The sequence below is a fragment of the Hyla sarda genome, chromosome 1 (assembly GCF_029499605.1).
Source record: "Hyla sarda isolate aHylSar1 chromosome 1, aHylSar1.hap1, whole genome shotgun sequence".
NCBI classification, from domain to species: Eukaryota; Metazoa; Chordata; class Amphibia; order Anura; family Hylidae; genus Hyla; species Hyla sarda.
Genome location: NC_079189.1, coordinates 307510132 through 307524767, shown reverse-complemented (window position 1 = coordinate 307524767; position 14636 = coordinate 307510132). Strand labels below are relative to the sequence as shown.

General features: G+C 42.5%; 1 protein-coding gene across 4 annotated transcripts in view; it reads left to right on the top strand.

The window, feature by feature from the left end:
• The window catches only part of GTPBP3 (GTP binding protein 3, mitochondrial), a 101157-nt gene that overhangs the window by 19341 nt on the left and 67180 nt on the right, over nucleotides 1-14636 (top strand). For all 4 annotated transcript variants that reach the window (XM_056518224.1, XM_056518223.1, XM_056518225.1 and 1 more), the window contains exons 5-6: nucleotides 2471-2673; nucleotides 6970-7042. In XM_056518224.1, coding sequence (XP_056374199.1) covers nucleotides 2471-2673; nucleotides 6970-7042 — 276 coding nt within the window. The remainder of the gene's footprint in view (nucleotides 1-2470; nucleotides 2674-6969; nucleotides 7043-14636) is intronic.

Genomic DNA, 14636 nt, shown 5'->3' with positions numbered 1-14636 from the left:
ATTTATCAAGTCCGTGCCCCTTTTTTGTAAATAATGCTCACGTCCGTCAAAAAGAACGCAAAAGTAACTGCATAAAAAGCTGCTTCTTACAGACATTGATAAATCAAGGAAAATGTCCACTGTACAGCAGGTTAAAATTTTTTTGGGTAATGTGATCCAACTAACATAAGTTTGGAATCTTCACTTTTCCATTCTGTAGTCACAAAGTCCTGTCTTTCCTGTAATATAATATTCATGTTCAGCTATGTAGAAAGTTTTTCTTTATTAGGCTCTCTTAATTTGCAACTTGGTCAGGCTGTTTTAAAATCTGGTGCATCTTTAGGGTACGTTCACACGAGCGGATTTACAGCGGATATTAAGCTGCAGATCGGCTGGTGAAGGCCTGCTCTATGCTGTCTTTACATGTGCCTGCTCGTAGCGGCACATGCAGACACACTGCAGTGATGTGCGCGACGTACTCTCACATCGCGGCCACTCTCGCTGCCCTGAGCTAGGCAGAGAGCTCCCGCGATGTTCGAGTATTGCCACTATGAGCAGGAACATGTAAAGACAGCATAGAGCGGGCCTTCACCAGCGGATCCGCAACGAAATACAGTGGTCCCTCAACATACGATGGTAACTCGTTCCAAACGACCCATCGTTTGTCGAATCCATCGTATGTTGAGGGATCCGTGCAATGTAGTATAGGAAGCTGTACTCTCCTGTCCCCGCCGCTCCGGACCAGGTCCTCACAGCTCCCGATGCTGTCCTGCTGCTCCGGTGTCTTCTTCGCGATCCTCCGGCTTCTTCCGCATCTTGTGCAGGGTCCTGGCCTCGCTTTCTGGTGACGTTATTACGCTGCTGCGCCGGCACGGCGTGCGTAGTGACATAGTAACGACGCCGGAAAGCGAGGCCCGGACCCCAGAGAAGATGCAGAAGACGCCGGAGGATCGCGAAATGGACCCGGAGCAGCGGGAATAGGTAAGCGAACCTGCCCGGGATGCTTAAACTGCTATCCGACAGCAGCTTAAGCATTTTGCGCTGTCGGATAGCAGTTAATGTGATGGCCCCGACATATAAAAGCATCGTATATCTATTTTGACATCGTATGTCGATTTTATCATATGTTGGGGCCATCGCATGTCGGGGGGGTTACTGTACGCTGCGAAAATCCGCTTGTGTTAACGTACCCTAAGACTGTTTAGTCTCTTAGTCTGTTTGTACCATATATTAATGGCAGAGTTTAACACCAAAAATGTGCACTAAAATCTAGTACATTTAAACCATGCCCCTGCTCCAAAGCCATACCCACTTTAAATAAACCTATCTCCCTAATCAAGAAAAGGGGTGCACATTAAGTAAGTCGTTTTTTAATTTATTGTGTTTAAATTGCTCCAGATATTTGGCACAGGCACTTTTAGTTATCTACCCTAGTATATCTGAAAATACATCCATTATCAAATGTATCTGTATGTTGTATACATATACATTTTTTAACATTGAAATTGCAACACCGTGCAGGAAAAATCATAAAGCTATGGAAATCACAGGATTGATAGACATGTTGATGACATACAAATGATAACAAATAGAAGCAAAATGCTTAGAACATCTCGTTTTATTCAGTACTGAATGCCACACACAGAAAAACCCCACTTGCATGCATCCGCATTCTTTAAATGAGGTTATTAATTGTTCTCTGAAGAATGTTCTGCCACTATGAATAGACTAAGGGACGCAGATCAGATCATCAAGGTGTGATGCCAGCAGCTCCGCAACATGTGGCCTGGCTTTGTTGTTAGAAACAATGGCTGTTGGGACACTTTGGAGAAATTATTGTACCACAGGTTTCACAACCAAATCAAAGCAATGGCGAGCTGTTAGTGTACCTGGGATGAAAACTAGAGGGGTCTGGCTACTGTATATTATGGCATTCCATGCTATAATACAGGGTGTAGGAGTGGTTTGATGTCCTCTTTATGGCATTGCTCACAAGTTCTTGTACCATATTGGCCTTTGATGGTGGTAGTGTAAAGCCAAAGAAACACCTGTAGCTAGAAATCTGACTCCTAGCCCAATGTTGTGCAATGTTCTGATAGTTTGTATAGACTCTGTGTAACACCCTATGCTTGGTATGTGACCTCCAATTTCAACCAAGTACAGTGCCGATAATGGTTTGCCATTCTACTAATCTGGCAATCCGTCTGTGAAGAGGTTTGCCTCTGGAGTGATATACCAAGGTGTCTGAGTTCAAGGATTCTGACCTCCTCAGTTCGTAACAAGTGATCTCTGAGACTAATACCATTTGAAGCCCCTCCCACATGCCACCAATTGGAGTTAGGTACTTGTAAATGTAGTAATTTGCAGATCTTAGTGACACTTGCTACTTCCTTAATTTGCATAACCTTACGACTTGTCTGTGTTGGTGCTACAATTTCAATATTGAGGAATATATATGTTAAAATGGACAAAATCTCACACTGTCTTGTAGGATCTCTGCAAATGCTCCGTCCAGCAGAACCAGGTGAATTCACCAAAAGAGCTTTTCAAAATGGAAAACTTGATTTGACTGAGGTGGAGGGTCTTGGAGATCTAATTCACGCAGAAACTGAGGTCCAGAGAAGGCAGGCCTTGCGTCAGATGTCCGGTGAGCTTGGACAGCTATACCACAGGTGGAGCCAGCAACTAATCAGGGTTAGAGAACTTCTTCCCCTCCTAACATTCTGATGTAGTTACATGGGTTACATTCTATGTATATAGTGGTTTGAATCTGAACAAGGTCAACCATGCTGTACATGACTAACGCATGCAGTGTTAATATTGTGCATAGGTTGTTACTATTGCAATACCAAATTTTGTTCAGAGAAAACACATGGGCTATCAGCTGCATGTGGCCGTAATGCGGCAGCCAAATGTGCACACCCTTGCTGGCAGACCTGTTAGCCATCAAAGTTTGCTGGCAGACGGGCTGTGTGTTATTACCCTAGGTGATTGGGATCTGAGGTTTACAAATAAAGTTTGGCAGTAAATTTGTAATAAATTTGGTGTGTCCATTTTATCACACCCCCTTTAAGTGAATCCATGCTCACTTTACACCACACTCTGCCCACTTGGCGAGCACTGCACGTATCACAAAATTTTTGCACAAGCCTGGTGTTTGCTCAACAAACTTGCATTATTTTGACATTTAAGGATATGTTTACACGTGCATGAATTGCATGGTTTTTGACATGGAAACCGCAATGGTTTTTCTGTGTCAAATACCATGCCGTTTTTAATTAAAAAAAAAAAAAATTTTTTTTAAATACCTGCTTCTATTGATATCAATGGGAGATGGTGAACTGCATAGAAATTTTTTTTTTTTTTTTTGCCCATGTGCACATGCCCTTTAACCCCTTACGTATGAAGCCCATTTTGACCTTAAGGACTGGACCAATTTTCATTTTTGCATTTTTGTTTTTTCCTCCTCCTTTTAAAATCCATAAGTCTTTTTTAATTTTTCACCGACAGACAGGCTTGTTTTTTGCGCAAACAATTGTACTTTTTAGTGACATCTTTCATTTTACCATAAAATGTACGGCGCAACTAAAAAGATATTTGGGCGGAAATTTAATTTAAGAAAACTGCAATCTAGCAAACTTTAGGGGATTTGGTTTTTTCGCAGTGCACTTTATGGTAAAAATGATACATTATCGTTATTCTGTACGTTAATGCGACTAAAACGATACCCAATTTATATTGTTTTTCTATTATTGTACTAAAGTTTTTCTATATTCAATTATTTAAAAAAAATTGGTATGCATAAAATTCTGTCTTGATATGTGATTTTAAAAATCAGTATGGTTTGGTATTAAGTTTACACCGTTTACTGAGCAGAAATATAAACATATTTTCATAGCTTGGACATTTATGCATGAGGCAATACCAAACATGTTATATTTTTTTTCTATTTTATTTTTTTTTATTTTTTTTATGGGAAAATAAGGGAGATTAGATTTTTTTATTAGAGAAGGTTTTATATAATTTTAGAAACGTGTTTTTTTTTTTTTTTTTTTTTTTTTTTTTTTTTTTACATTTAAGTCCCCATAGGGGACTTTTATATGCAGTGATTATATCCACTGATATAGGCTGGCTAAGCCAGGCTACATCATTTAATCGGTGATCGGGTGGCTGGAGACAGGTAGGATACCCTCCTCCTTTGCAAGGTTTTCATAAGTGCCACTGAGCTGCCATCTTTCACTTTTACTTTAGATGCCGATCACTGCATCTAAAGGGTTAAATGCCGGCATAAGCAGTGAGTGTGAGGCTACTGATAGTAGCTGCAGCTCTTACGCTCGCTTCAAAACCGCTTAAGGATTGAGTGCGTACAGATACGCCCTTGGTCCTTAACCTGTACGCCCTCGTCCCACTCCCCTTCTATGACGTGCGCTCAGGAGGTGAGCGCGGGTCGATACCGGTGGCTATCTGCCACCAGGACCCATGTCTAATGCTGGAAATCACCGATCGCAGTGATGCCCGGCAATAAATTAGATGCCCCAATCAGCGAAGCTGATCAGGACCATTGCGGTAAAATGGTGATGTTTTGATCAGCTGAGAGGACGGCGGGAGGGTCCTTACCGACAGATCTGTGGCTTGATGCTCCAGAAAGCCTCAACAGCATGAAGCAATCTAGCACAGAACATTGATCAATGCTATGGCATAGCATTGATCAGTGTATGCAATCCAAGGATTGCATGTTGTAGTCCCCCTATGGGGACTAAAATAGTAAAAAATAAGTTAATAAATGTCAGTTAGCCCCTTCCCTAACAAAAGTTTGAATCATTATAGCAAAAAAAAACATATGTGGTATCGCCGCGTGTGTAAATGTCCGAACTGTAAAAATATGTTAATTAAACCGCACGGTCAATGGCGTACACGAAGAAAAAAAGCGCATAAAAAGCGATCAAAAAGACACCTCATACAGCCACACAAAAAGGCGCAGTTCATAAAACCCTTCCATATCGTGTATTGTCAAAAATCTGTGGATTACAACTCAAAATCAGTTGAAATGTGTAAACGAAAAGGCGCAAAAAAGTGCAAATAAACCCTGCTTGCGCTTTTTTGCGCCTTTTGTAGACAAAAAAAAAACTGTCTAAAGACAATGATAAATGTGGGCCTATAAACTGAAGCCACTGAAAAGTCTCTAAAACTACACCAGCCCAGACTTAGCTTAGCTTTTTGGTGTATGTGAAGAGAGAAATTTCAGAAAATGTGACCTGCACAAAATTTATGAAATGCCCTGTGACCATTTAATAAATGTGGTGCTCCTACATATTATCAGCTCACAAAAAAAGATGTAGAAAAATGCTTCACTTACACTACAATGATAAATGGCGGCCATCATTTTTTAAAACAAATAAAACAAAATCAAAAATATATAAGATGGGTGTCATTTTAATCGCATGGACCAAATAAATTACAATAAAACTACAGAATATAAGGTATAATTTTTACTGAAAAGTGCACTGCTTAGAGTTGGAAGCCTCCAAAATTTACAAGATGGCTTTTTTTTTTTGCCTCAATATTTTTCTGATTTCACTTTAAATTTGGTGGTGAAATGATTGACATTATTACAAAGTAAAATTGGCGCAAAAAACAGCCCTCATGGGTCTGTAGGTGGAACATTTAGAGTGATGATTTTTAGAAGGTAAGAAAGAAAAAAACAAAAGTGCAAAAAAGAAACAGCCCCGTCCTCAAGGGGTTAAGTACCACCAGGATGCAAGGGCGTACCTGTCCGCCCTTTGTCCTTAACAGGTTGAGCATATTGGGGGAGTTTTATAAAAACCTGTCCAGAGGAAAAATTGCCCATAGCAACCAATCAGATCACTTCTTTTATATTTGAAAAGGCCTCTGAAAAATTAAAGAAGCGATCTGATTGGTTGCTATGGGTAACTCAGCAACTTTTCCTCAGGACAGGTTTTGATAAGTCTCCCCTATTTAATTCCACTGCCAGTTCTACCTGTTATGTATTATCTGTTGTGTATGTCTGTAGCCACAGGTTGGCTCTGTGTCTGAAAGGTTCTGAAGTAGTGTAGAAGTGTCAGTTATTTTTGTCTTGTTTGTCATATGTACAAGTGTCTTTGGTTTCTTGTTCAGTCTCCATTTTATTTGACCAGTGAAATACATATACCGATGCTTTCGCATCTGTGGTGAGCCACGGGGGTGCGATGTAAGGTGTAGGAGGCAGATGGTGTTTGCTTATGTAACCACCCAAAGGTAATCCCGTTACTCCTAGGTTAGGCAGGGGTAAATAATAGTCCAAGGCCAGGTTAAGGTTAACGGTAGCTTTACGGAAGTTGAACAGATATAACAGTCTTTACAGGGTAGTAAGGTTCCCGGTAACACGAGGGACATCGCAGCTTGCTGGGACTTGCAGTGACTTGACAGATTCTAGCACAGCCACGCTGACTAACTGACTTGACTGAAGATAGTGACAGAAGACAAAGATGACTTGAGTTAGACTTGTGGCTGCAATTTAGGCTTGAGGCCTCCAGATGTGCTGGACACTGGCCCTGAGAGGTCTGGACTGGACTTGACCTCAGCACAAAGTGTGATGGAAGAGAGAGATTGTAGTACCTCCCTCTCTTATAAAGGGGGGCTAAGCAAGGAGCCCATAGGCCAACTGTGTCACCTGGTGCTCTCTGGGTAACAGACTTATGACTTGAACATGTGACCATATCAAAGGTCCTTTACCCTTAGTATAAAACTTATAAAAATTATGTGGAAACACTGCAGGTGAGCCCTGAGGACATACAGGGACTCAGACAGGACTGTAGGAGCATATCCCATACTGGGACATCACACATCGTATTGATTATCAACAATAATTAAGTACAAGTCTTAACACTGCCATTCTGGGAACATTAGATACTGTACAACAGTTTGTATGTCTTCTTTGTGTTGACTTTTTTATTTACTCAACTGAGTCTTGTGTGCTCTGATTCTTACCAGGGTCTTGCTCACATTGAGGCCTTCATAGATTTTAGTGAGGATGATAATGTAGAGGAAGATGTTCTTCTAGCGGGTAAGTGTTTCTAATAACAATCTGTATATGGATATATGAAAAAATTTTTTTGGGAGATTTATCAAAACCTGTGCAGATCAAAGGTTGACCAGTTGCCCACAGCAGCAAATCAGATTACTATTGCTATGGCAACTGGTCAACTTTTATATTGCACAGGTTTTAAAAAAATCTCCCTCGTAAATGTACGTTCTGATGCCCTCTTACATTTAAGTCCTGTACATAAAGTGACTGTACGAGCTGCGATCGCTTTATGCACGTTCACACTGATGCCCACCATTAACCCTTCAGATGCTGTGATCTATACGGATTACAGCATCGGAAGCATAACGGGGGCTTAGTAAGACTTAATGGTCCACCCACAGCATGACTGCAGGGGTCCGAAGAGTCATAATCGCTGCTGGTCTCCTCACCTGCCTCCTGCTGTCTTTTTTTTTATTTTTTATACTGATCAGTACTATACCTATGTATAGTCATCAAAAGATTGCTATAAACAGTCCCCTATTGGGAAATAAAAATAAAATATTTCAAAAATATAGTTTTAAATGAAATGTGACTAAGCCCCCCCCCCCCAAAAGAAAAAATTTATAAAGAGATTTCGTATCAGCGTGTTCTTAAGAGTCCTACCTATTAACAAAAAAATACAAAAATGCCTAGATCCTACCTCTATCAATCAGAAAGTGATGGCATATTTACAAAATATAAATGGTCACTGTTGTTTAAAAAAAATATAAGCATAATCAATAGTTCAAGTCAATATAACAGACTTTGTAATAGATCATATTCAATATGATATATATGTTAATAAATGTGAATAAGCCACTCGGCAAAAAAGTTTGAACCACAAAGAGGGCAGCACTTTAGGGGCCTTTCTAAGCGGATCCGCAGCTACAGATCCGCTGACAAATACGCCCGTGTGAATGCACCCTTAGGGTACTTTCAGACGTGCGGATTTTTGCAGCATATTTAGCTGCGGATCCGCTGGTGATGGGGGCCACTGTATGCTGGCTAGGCAGAGAGCTCCCGCGATGTGAGAGTATACTGCGACTCGCACATCGCAGTGTGCCTGCTGGTAGAGGCGTATTGCCGCTACGAGCAGGCACTTGTAAAGCCAGCATAGAGCGGGCCTTCACCGCTCTATGCTGGCTTTACAAGTGCCTGCTCGTAGCCTTCACCAGCGCATCTGCAGCGTAAAATCTGCTGTAAATCCACGCGTGTGAACGTACCCTAAGAGGAGAAATTTGGCATTAAAGGGGTATCGTGCTATGTCCAGCATTACAGGTCAGTCCTGACTGCTGATAGCACCTGAAACTCAGTGTGTATGAAGCACGCTCAGCTTTTGAATGCACTTCATACTCCTGGAAGGCAACCAGGGCACAACATGTATGTCACATTTTGAGGTTAAACTGTGAAACGGGCTATTAAGGCACTTGAATTGACATTTAACTAGAAAAAGATATTTTTTTTGTTTTAAAAAAAGATTAACCCCACCCTAGGACATATGCATACGTCCAAGTAGCTAGCTTGTTAGCGCTGCTGGAGATCGCTGCCGGATCCCGGCTGTCAATCACAGCCGAGGCTCCTCTGCAGCTGCCAAGATGAGGATCATGCCGGTCTCTGCAACATTAACCCCATAGATGCCGTTATCAGTCTTGTAGTCTGTATCAGTTTTTCAGCCCTTGGCTGTATCGCACAGGCTTTTAGTCAGTGTCGTACTAACTATTATACTGTGCTGCAGTACATATGTCCTGCAGCATAGTATAACCTGTAAACAGTGAAACAAAAATGCCCCTTTTCCAATAAAAATAAAAAACACCCAAACCTATACATAATGGGTATTGCCACGTCCTTAAGATGTTTTTGCCCAGAATACCCCTTTATCTCCTATCGAAAGGATAGGGGGTAAGATGTCTGATTGCGGGGGGCCTGCCCCTGGGATCTCCCTGCAGCAGCCCGCATTCTATACGTAGCTGCGTCTGAAGTTTCGGAAACCGCCAGGCTTCAGTGATGTCACGCCACACCCCCTCCATTCATTTCTATGGGAGGGGGCGTAACGGCCGCAACGCCCCCTCCCATAGACATAACCCCTTAACCCCTTAACGACGCAGGACGTATATTTACGTCCTGCGCCGGCTCCCGCGATATGAAGCGGGATCGCGCCGCGATCCCGCATCATATCGCGTCGGTCCCGGCGCTAATCAACGGCCGGGACCCGCGGCTAATACCACACATCGCCGATCGCGGCGATGTGCGGTATTAACCCTTTAGAAGCGGCAGTCAAAGCTGACCGCCGCTTCTAAAGTGAAACTGAAAGTATCCCGGCTGCTCAGTCGGGCTGTTCGGGACCGCCGCGGTGAAATCGCGGCGTCCCGAACAGCTGATCGGACACCGGGAGGGCTCTTACCTGCCTCCTCGGTGTCCGATCGACGAATGACTGCTCCGTGCCTGAGATCCAGGCAGGAGCAGTCAAGCGCCGATAAAGCTGATCACAGGCGTGTTAATACACGCCTGTGATCAGGATGAGCGATCAGTGTGTGCAGTGTTATAGGTCCCTATGGGACCTATAACACTGCAAAAAAAAAGTAAAAAAAAAGTGTTAATAAAGGTAATTTAACCCCTTCCCTAATAAAAGTTTGAATCACCCCCCTTTTCCCATAAAAAAAAATAAAACAGTGTAAAAAAATAAATAAATAAACATATGTGGTATCGCCACGTGCGTAAATGTCCGAACTGTAAAAATATATCATTAATTAAGCCGTACGGTCAATGGCGTACGCGCAAAAAAATTCCAAAGTCAAAAAAAGCGTATTTTGGTCACTTTTCATAACATTAAAAAATGAATAAAAAGTGATCATAAAGTCCGATCAAAACAAAAATCATACCAATAAAAACTTCAGATCACGGCGCAAAAAATGAGTCCTCATACCGCCCTGTACGTGGAAAAATAAAAAAGTTATAGGGGTCAGAAGATGACATTTTTAAACGTATAAATTTTCCTGCATGTAGTTATGATTTTTTCCAGAAGTGCGACAAAATCAAACCTATATAAGTAGGGTATCATTTTAACCGTATGGACCTACAGAATAATGATAAGGTGTAATTTTTACCGAAATATGCACTGCATAGAAACGGAAGCCCCCAAAAGTTACAAAATGGCGTTTTTTTTTCGATTTTGTCGCACAATGATTTTTTTTTCCGTTTGGCCGTGCATTTTTGGGTAAAATGACTAATGTCACTGCAAAGTAGAATTGGCGATGCAAAAAATAAGCCATAATATGGATTTTTAGGTGGAAAATTTAAAGGGTTATGATTTTTAAAAGGTAAGGAGGAAAAAACGAAAGTGCAAAAACGGAAAAACCCTGAGTCCTTAAGGGGTTAAGGACCCAAGGCGTCCCCGCCGGGGACCGGACTGGGATGCCTGCAGAAATCGTCCAGCAGGCCCCCCCCGTGCAAACCCCTGGGGCCCCCCCCCCCCCATGTTGGGGATTCTTTGTCAATTGGGGCCCAGGTGACCCGGGAAAAAAAAGGGTGATAGTGCTGTCCGAGACTGCACCTATCAACCTTTAGCAGCAGGATTGAGGTGGCACTGGCCACCTCACGATCGTCCTGATTCCTCGACCTAACTGCACCTGCTCCGCCCCTATTCCGGAGGGCAAGAGCGGGTGGCGAGAGTCCTCTCCTAGACCTGGGGCCCCCGATCCCCAGGATCGATGCATCAGGAGTGGAGTCCAGCAGAGCAGCAGCAGGAGGTAAGGTTGTGCCTCCTGCTGTTGCCTAGCAACAACTCCCAGCATGCACAAAAAGGCATGCTGAGAGTTGTTGTAATGAAACAGCAGAAGGCACAACTACAACTTCCAGCATGCTCTTTGGTAGTTTGTGCATGCTGGGGGTTGTAGTTATGCAACAGTTGGAGGCACACTTTTTTTCTATGAAAGTGTGCCTCCAGCTGTTGCATAACTACAACCCCCATCATGCACTGACAGCCAAAGGGCATGCTGGGCATGCCCTTCGGCTGTAAGTGAATGCTGAGAGTTGTAGTTATGCAACAGCTGAAGGCACACTGGTTGCGAAACTGTTTGTTACCTAACTCAGTGTTTCGCTTACAGCTGTTGCAATATAAAACGCCCAGCATGCACTGACAGACCGTACATGCTGGGAGTTTTAGTTTTGCAACAGCTTGAGGCACACTGGTTGTGAAACACTGAGTTAAGTAACAAACAGTTTCGCAACCAGTGTGCCTTCAGCTGTTGCATAACTACAACCCCCAGCATGTGCGGACAGCCAAATGGCATTCTGGGAGTTGTAGTTTTGCAACAGCTACAGGTTACATTTACATAGCTGGGGATTTACAGCAAGTTCCTCTCTGCAAGTTTGAGCTGCAGCTTAATATTTGCTACATCTCAAACTCCCCGTGAGAAACTCGCTGTGAACCCCCGCCTGTGTGAATGTACCATGAAAACACTGCACTACACCTAAACAAATTAAAAAGTAAAACACTACATATACACAGACACCCCCCCCCCCCCCCAAAAAAAAAACATTTGAAAAACTACTGGTACAGCATGGTTTTCAGCCATGGACTGTCCAAGCATCCTGGGAGTTTTGCAACAGCTGGAGGCACCCTGTTTGGGGAAACCCTACCGTAGGGTAATTTTGGTATCTGAGGCAAGTGTAATTCTTGCATCTGGGTCCGTCCCTATGCAAATCCCTAATTCAGGCCTCAGATGCGCATGGCGCGCTCTCACTTCGGAGTCTTGTCGTATTTCAAGGCTACAGTAACATATGGAGTATTTCCGTACTCGGGAGAAATTGCCTTACACATTTTGGGGGGCTTTTTCTCCTTTTACCCCTTATCAAAAGGTAAATTTGGGGTCTACTCTAGCATGTTGTTGTAAACAATTACATTTTTTTACACTAACATGCTGGTGTTGCCCCATACTCTTCATTTTCACAAGAGGTAAAAGGGAAAGAAAGACCCCCAAAATTTGTAACACAATTTCTTCTGAGTAGGGAAATATCCCATATGTGGACGTAAAATGCTCTTCGGGCACACAACAAGGCTCAGGAGTGAGAGCGCTATGTACATTTGAGGTGATTTTGCACAGGGGTGGCTGATCATTACAGCGGTTCTGACATAAACGGGAAAAAAAAAATGTGTACATAACCAGGGGTATAGTGAGCTTAACACCCCACAGGTGTCTGACAAATATTTATTAAAGTTAAATGTGAAAAAGTGCTCTGCGGGCAATGCTCAGAAGAGAATGAGCATCATTGGGCTTTTTGGAGAGAGAATTTGGCTGGAATTGAAGACCATGTGCATTTACAAAGCCTCCATAGTGCAAGAACAGTGTACAACCCCCCCCCCCCCCCCCACATGTGACCCCATTTTGGAAACTACACCTCACATAATGTAATAAGGGGTACAGTGAGCATTTATGCCCCACAGGAGTCTGACAGATCGTTTACACAGCCTACTATTCCAAAAGTCTGTAAAACGCCAAGGGGTGTAAATGCTCACTGCACACCTTATTACATTCCGTGATGGGTGTAGTTTCCAAAATGGGGTCACATGTGGGGGCATCCACTGTTCTGGCACTATGGGGGCTTTGTAAACTCACATGGCCCGCGACTTCCATTCCAAACAAATTCTCTCTCCAAAAGCGCTCCTTCTCTTCTGAGCATTTTAGTGCACCAGCAGATCACTTTACATCCATACATGGGGTATTTCCATACTCAGAAGAAATGGGATTACAACTTTTGGGGGGCATAGTCTCTTATTACCTCTTGTAAAAATGGTAAATTTGTGGGGAAAACTACATTTTAGTGAAAAAAAACACATTTTCATTTACACGTCCGACTTAAACGGAAAGTCGTCAAACACCTGTGTTAAGGCTCACTGTACCCTTTTTAAGTGCCTTGAGGGGTGTAGTTTCCAAAATAGTATGCCATGTGGGGATTTTTTATTTTTTTTTGCACGGTTCTGGCACCATAGGGACTTCCTAAATACGACGTGCCCCACAAAAACCATTTCAGCAAAATTCACTCTCCAAAATCCCATTGTCCCTTCTGAGCCCTCTAGTGCGCCCACAGAGCACTTTACATCCTTGTATGAGGTATTTCCTTACTCGAGAGTAATTGGGTTACATATTTTGGGGGCTTTTTCTCCTTTTACCCCTTGTAAAAATTCAAAAACTGAGTCTACAATAACATGTGAGTGTAAAAAATGAAGATTTTGAATTTTCTCCTTCACTTAGCTGCTATTCCTGTGAAACACCTAAAGGGTTAAAACACTGACTGAATGTCATTTTGAATACTTTGGGGGGTGTAGTTTTTATAATGGGGTCATTTGTGGGGTATTTCTAATATGAAGGCCCCTCAAATCCACTTCAAAATTGAACTGGTCCCTGAAAAATTGGAACATTGCTGCTGAAGTTTGAAGCCCTCTGTCTTCCTAAAGTAAAAACGTCAACTTTATGATGCAAACATAAAGTAGGCATATTTTATATGTGATCAATATATATTTTATTTGGAATGTCCATTTTCCTTATAAGCAGAGAGTTTCAAAGTTAAAATAAATGCTAAATATTCAAAATTTTCTCCAAGAAATGGTGCAAATATCGACAAATATATACCACTAGCATAAAGTAGAATATGTCACAAAAAACTCTCTGAATCAGAATGAAAAGTAAAAGCATCCCAGAGTTATTAATGCTTAGTGACAGTGGTCAGATTTGCAAAAAAATGCTTGGGTCCTTAAGGTGAAAATGGTCTGGGTCCTTAACCCCTTCACGACCCATGACATAAATGTACATCATGGGTAGGCTCCCATTCTATAACGTGGGGCCACGGCGTGGCCCCGCATCATAGCGGGTCGGGCCCGGCACCTAGAAACGGCCAGGACCCGTGACTAATAGCGCGCGGCAGTGATCGCGGTGCCGCGCGCTATTAACCCTTTATACGCGGCGTTCAAAGTTGAATGCCGTGTCTAAAGTGAAAGTAAACTAATGCCGGTTAGCTCAGGGAGCTGTTCGGGATTGCTGTGTCGAAATAGCGGCATCCCAAACAGCTTACATGACAGCCGGAGGATCCCTACCTGCCTCCTCGCTGTCCGATCGCCGAATGAGTGCTCAGTGCCTGAGATCCAGGCATGAGCAGTCAAGCGGCAGAATCATTGATCACTGGTTTCCTATGAGAAACCATTGATCAATGTAAAAGATTAGTGTGTGCAGTGTTATAGGTCCTTCCCTAATAAAAGTTTGAATCACCCCCCTTTTCCCATTTAAAAAAAAAAAAAAACTGTGTAAATAAACATATGTGGTATCATCGCGTGCGGAATTATAAAAATATTTCATTAATCTGTACGGTCAATGGCGTACGCTCAAAAAAGTCCAAAAAAGCGTATTTTTGGTCACTTTTTATATCATGAAAAAATTTATAAAAAGTGATCAAAAAGTCTGATCATTACAAAAATGGTACCACTAAAAACTTCAGATCACGACGCTAAAAATTAGCCCTCATATCGCCCCATACGCAGAAAAATAAAAAAGCTATGGGGGGTCAGAAGATGACAATTTTAAACGTATACATTTTCCTGCAT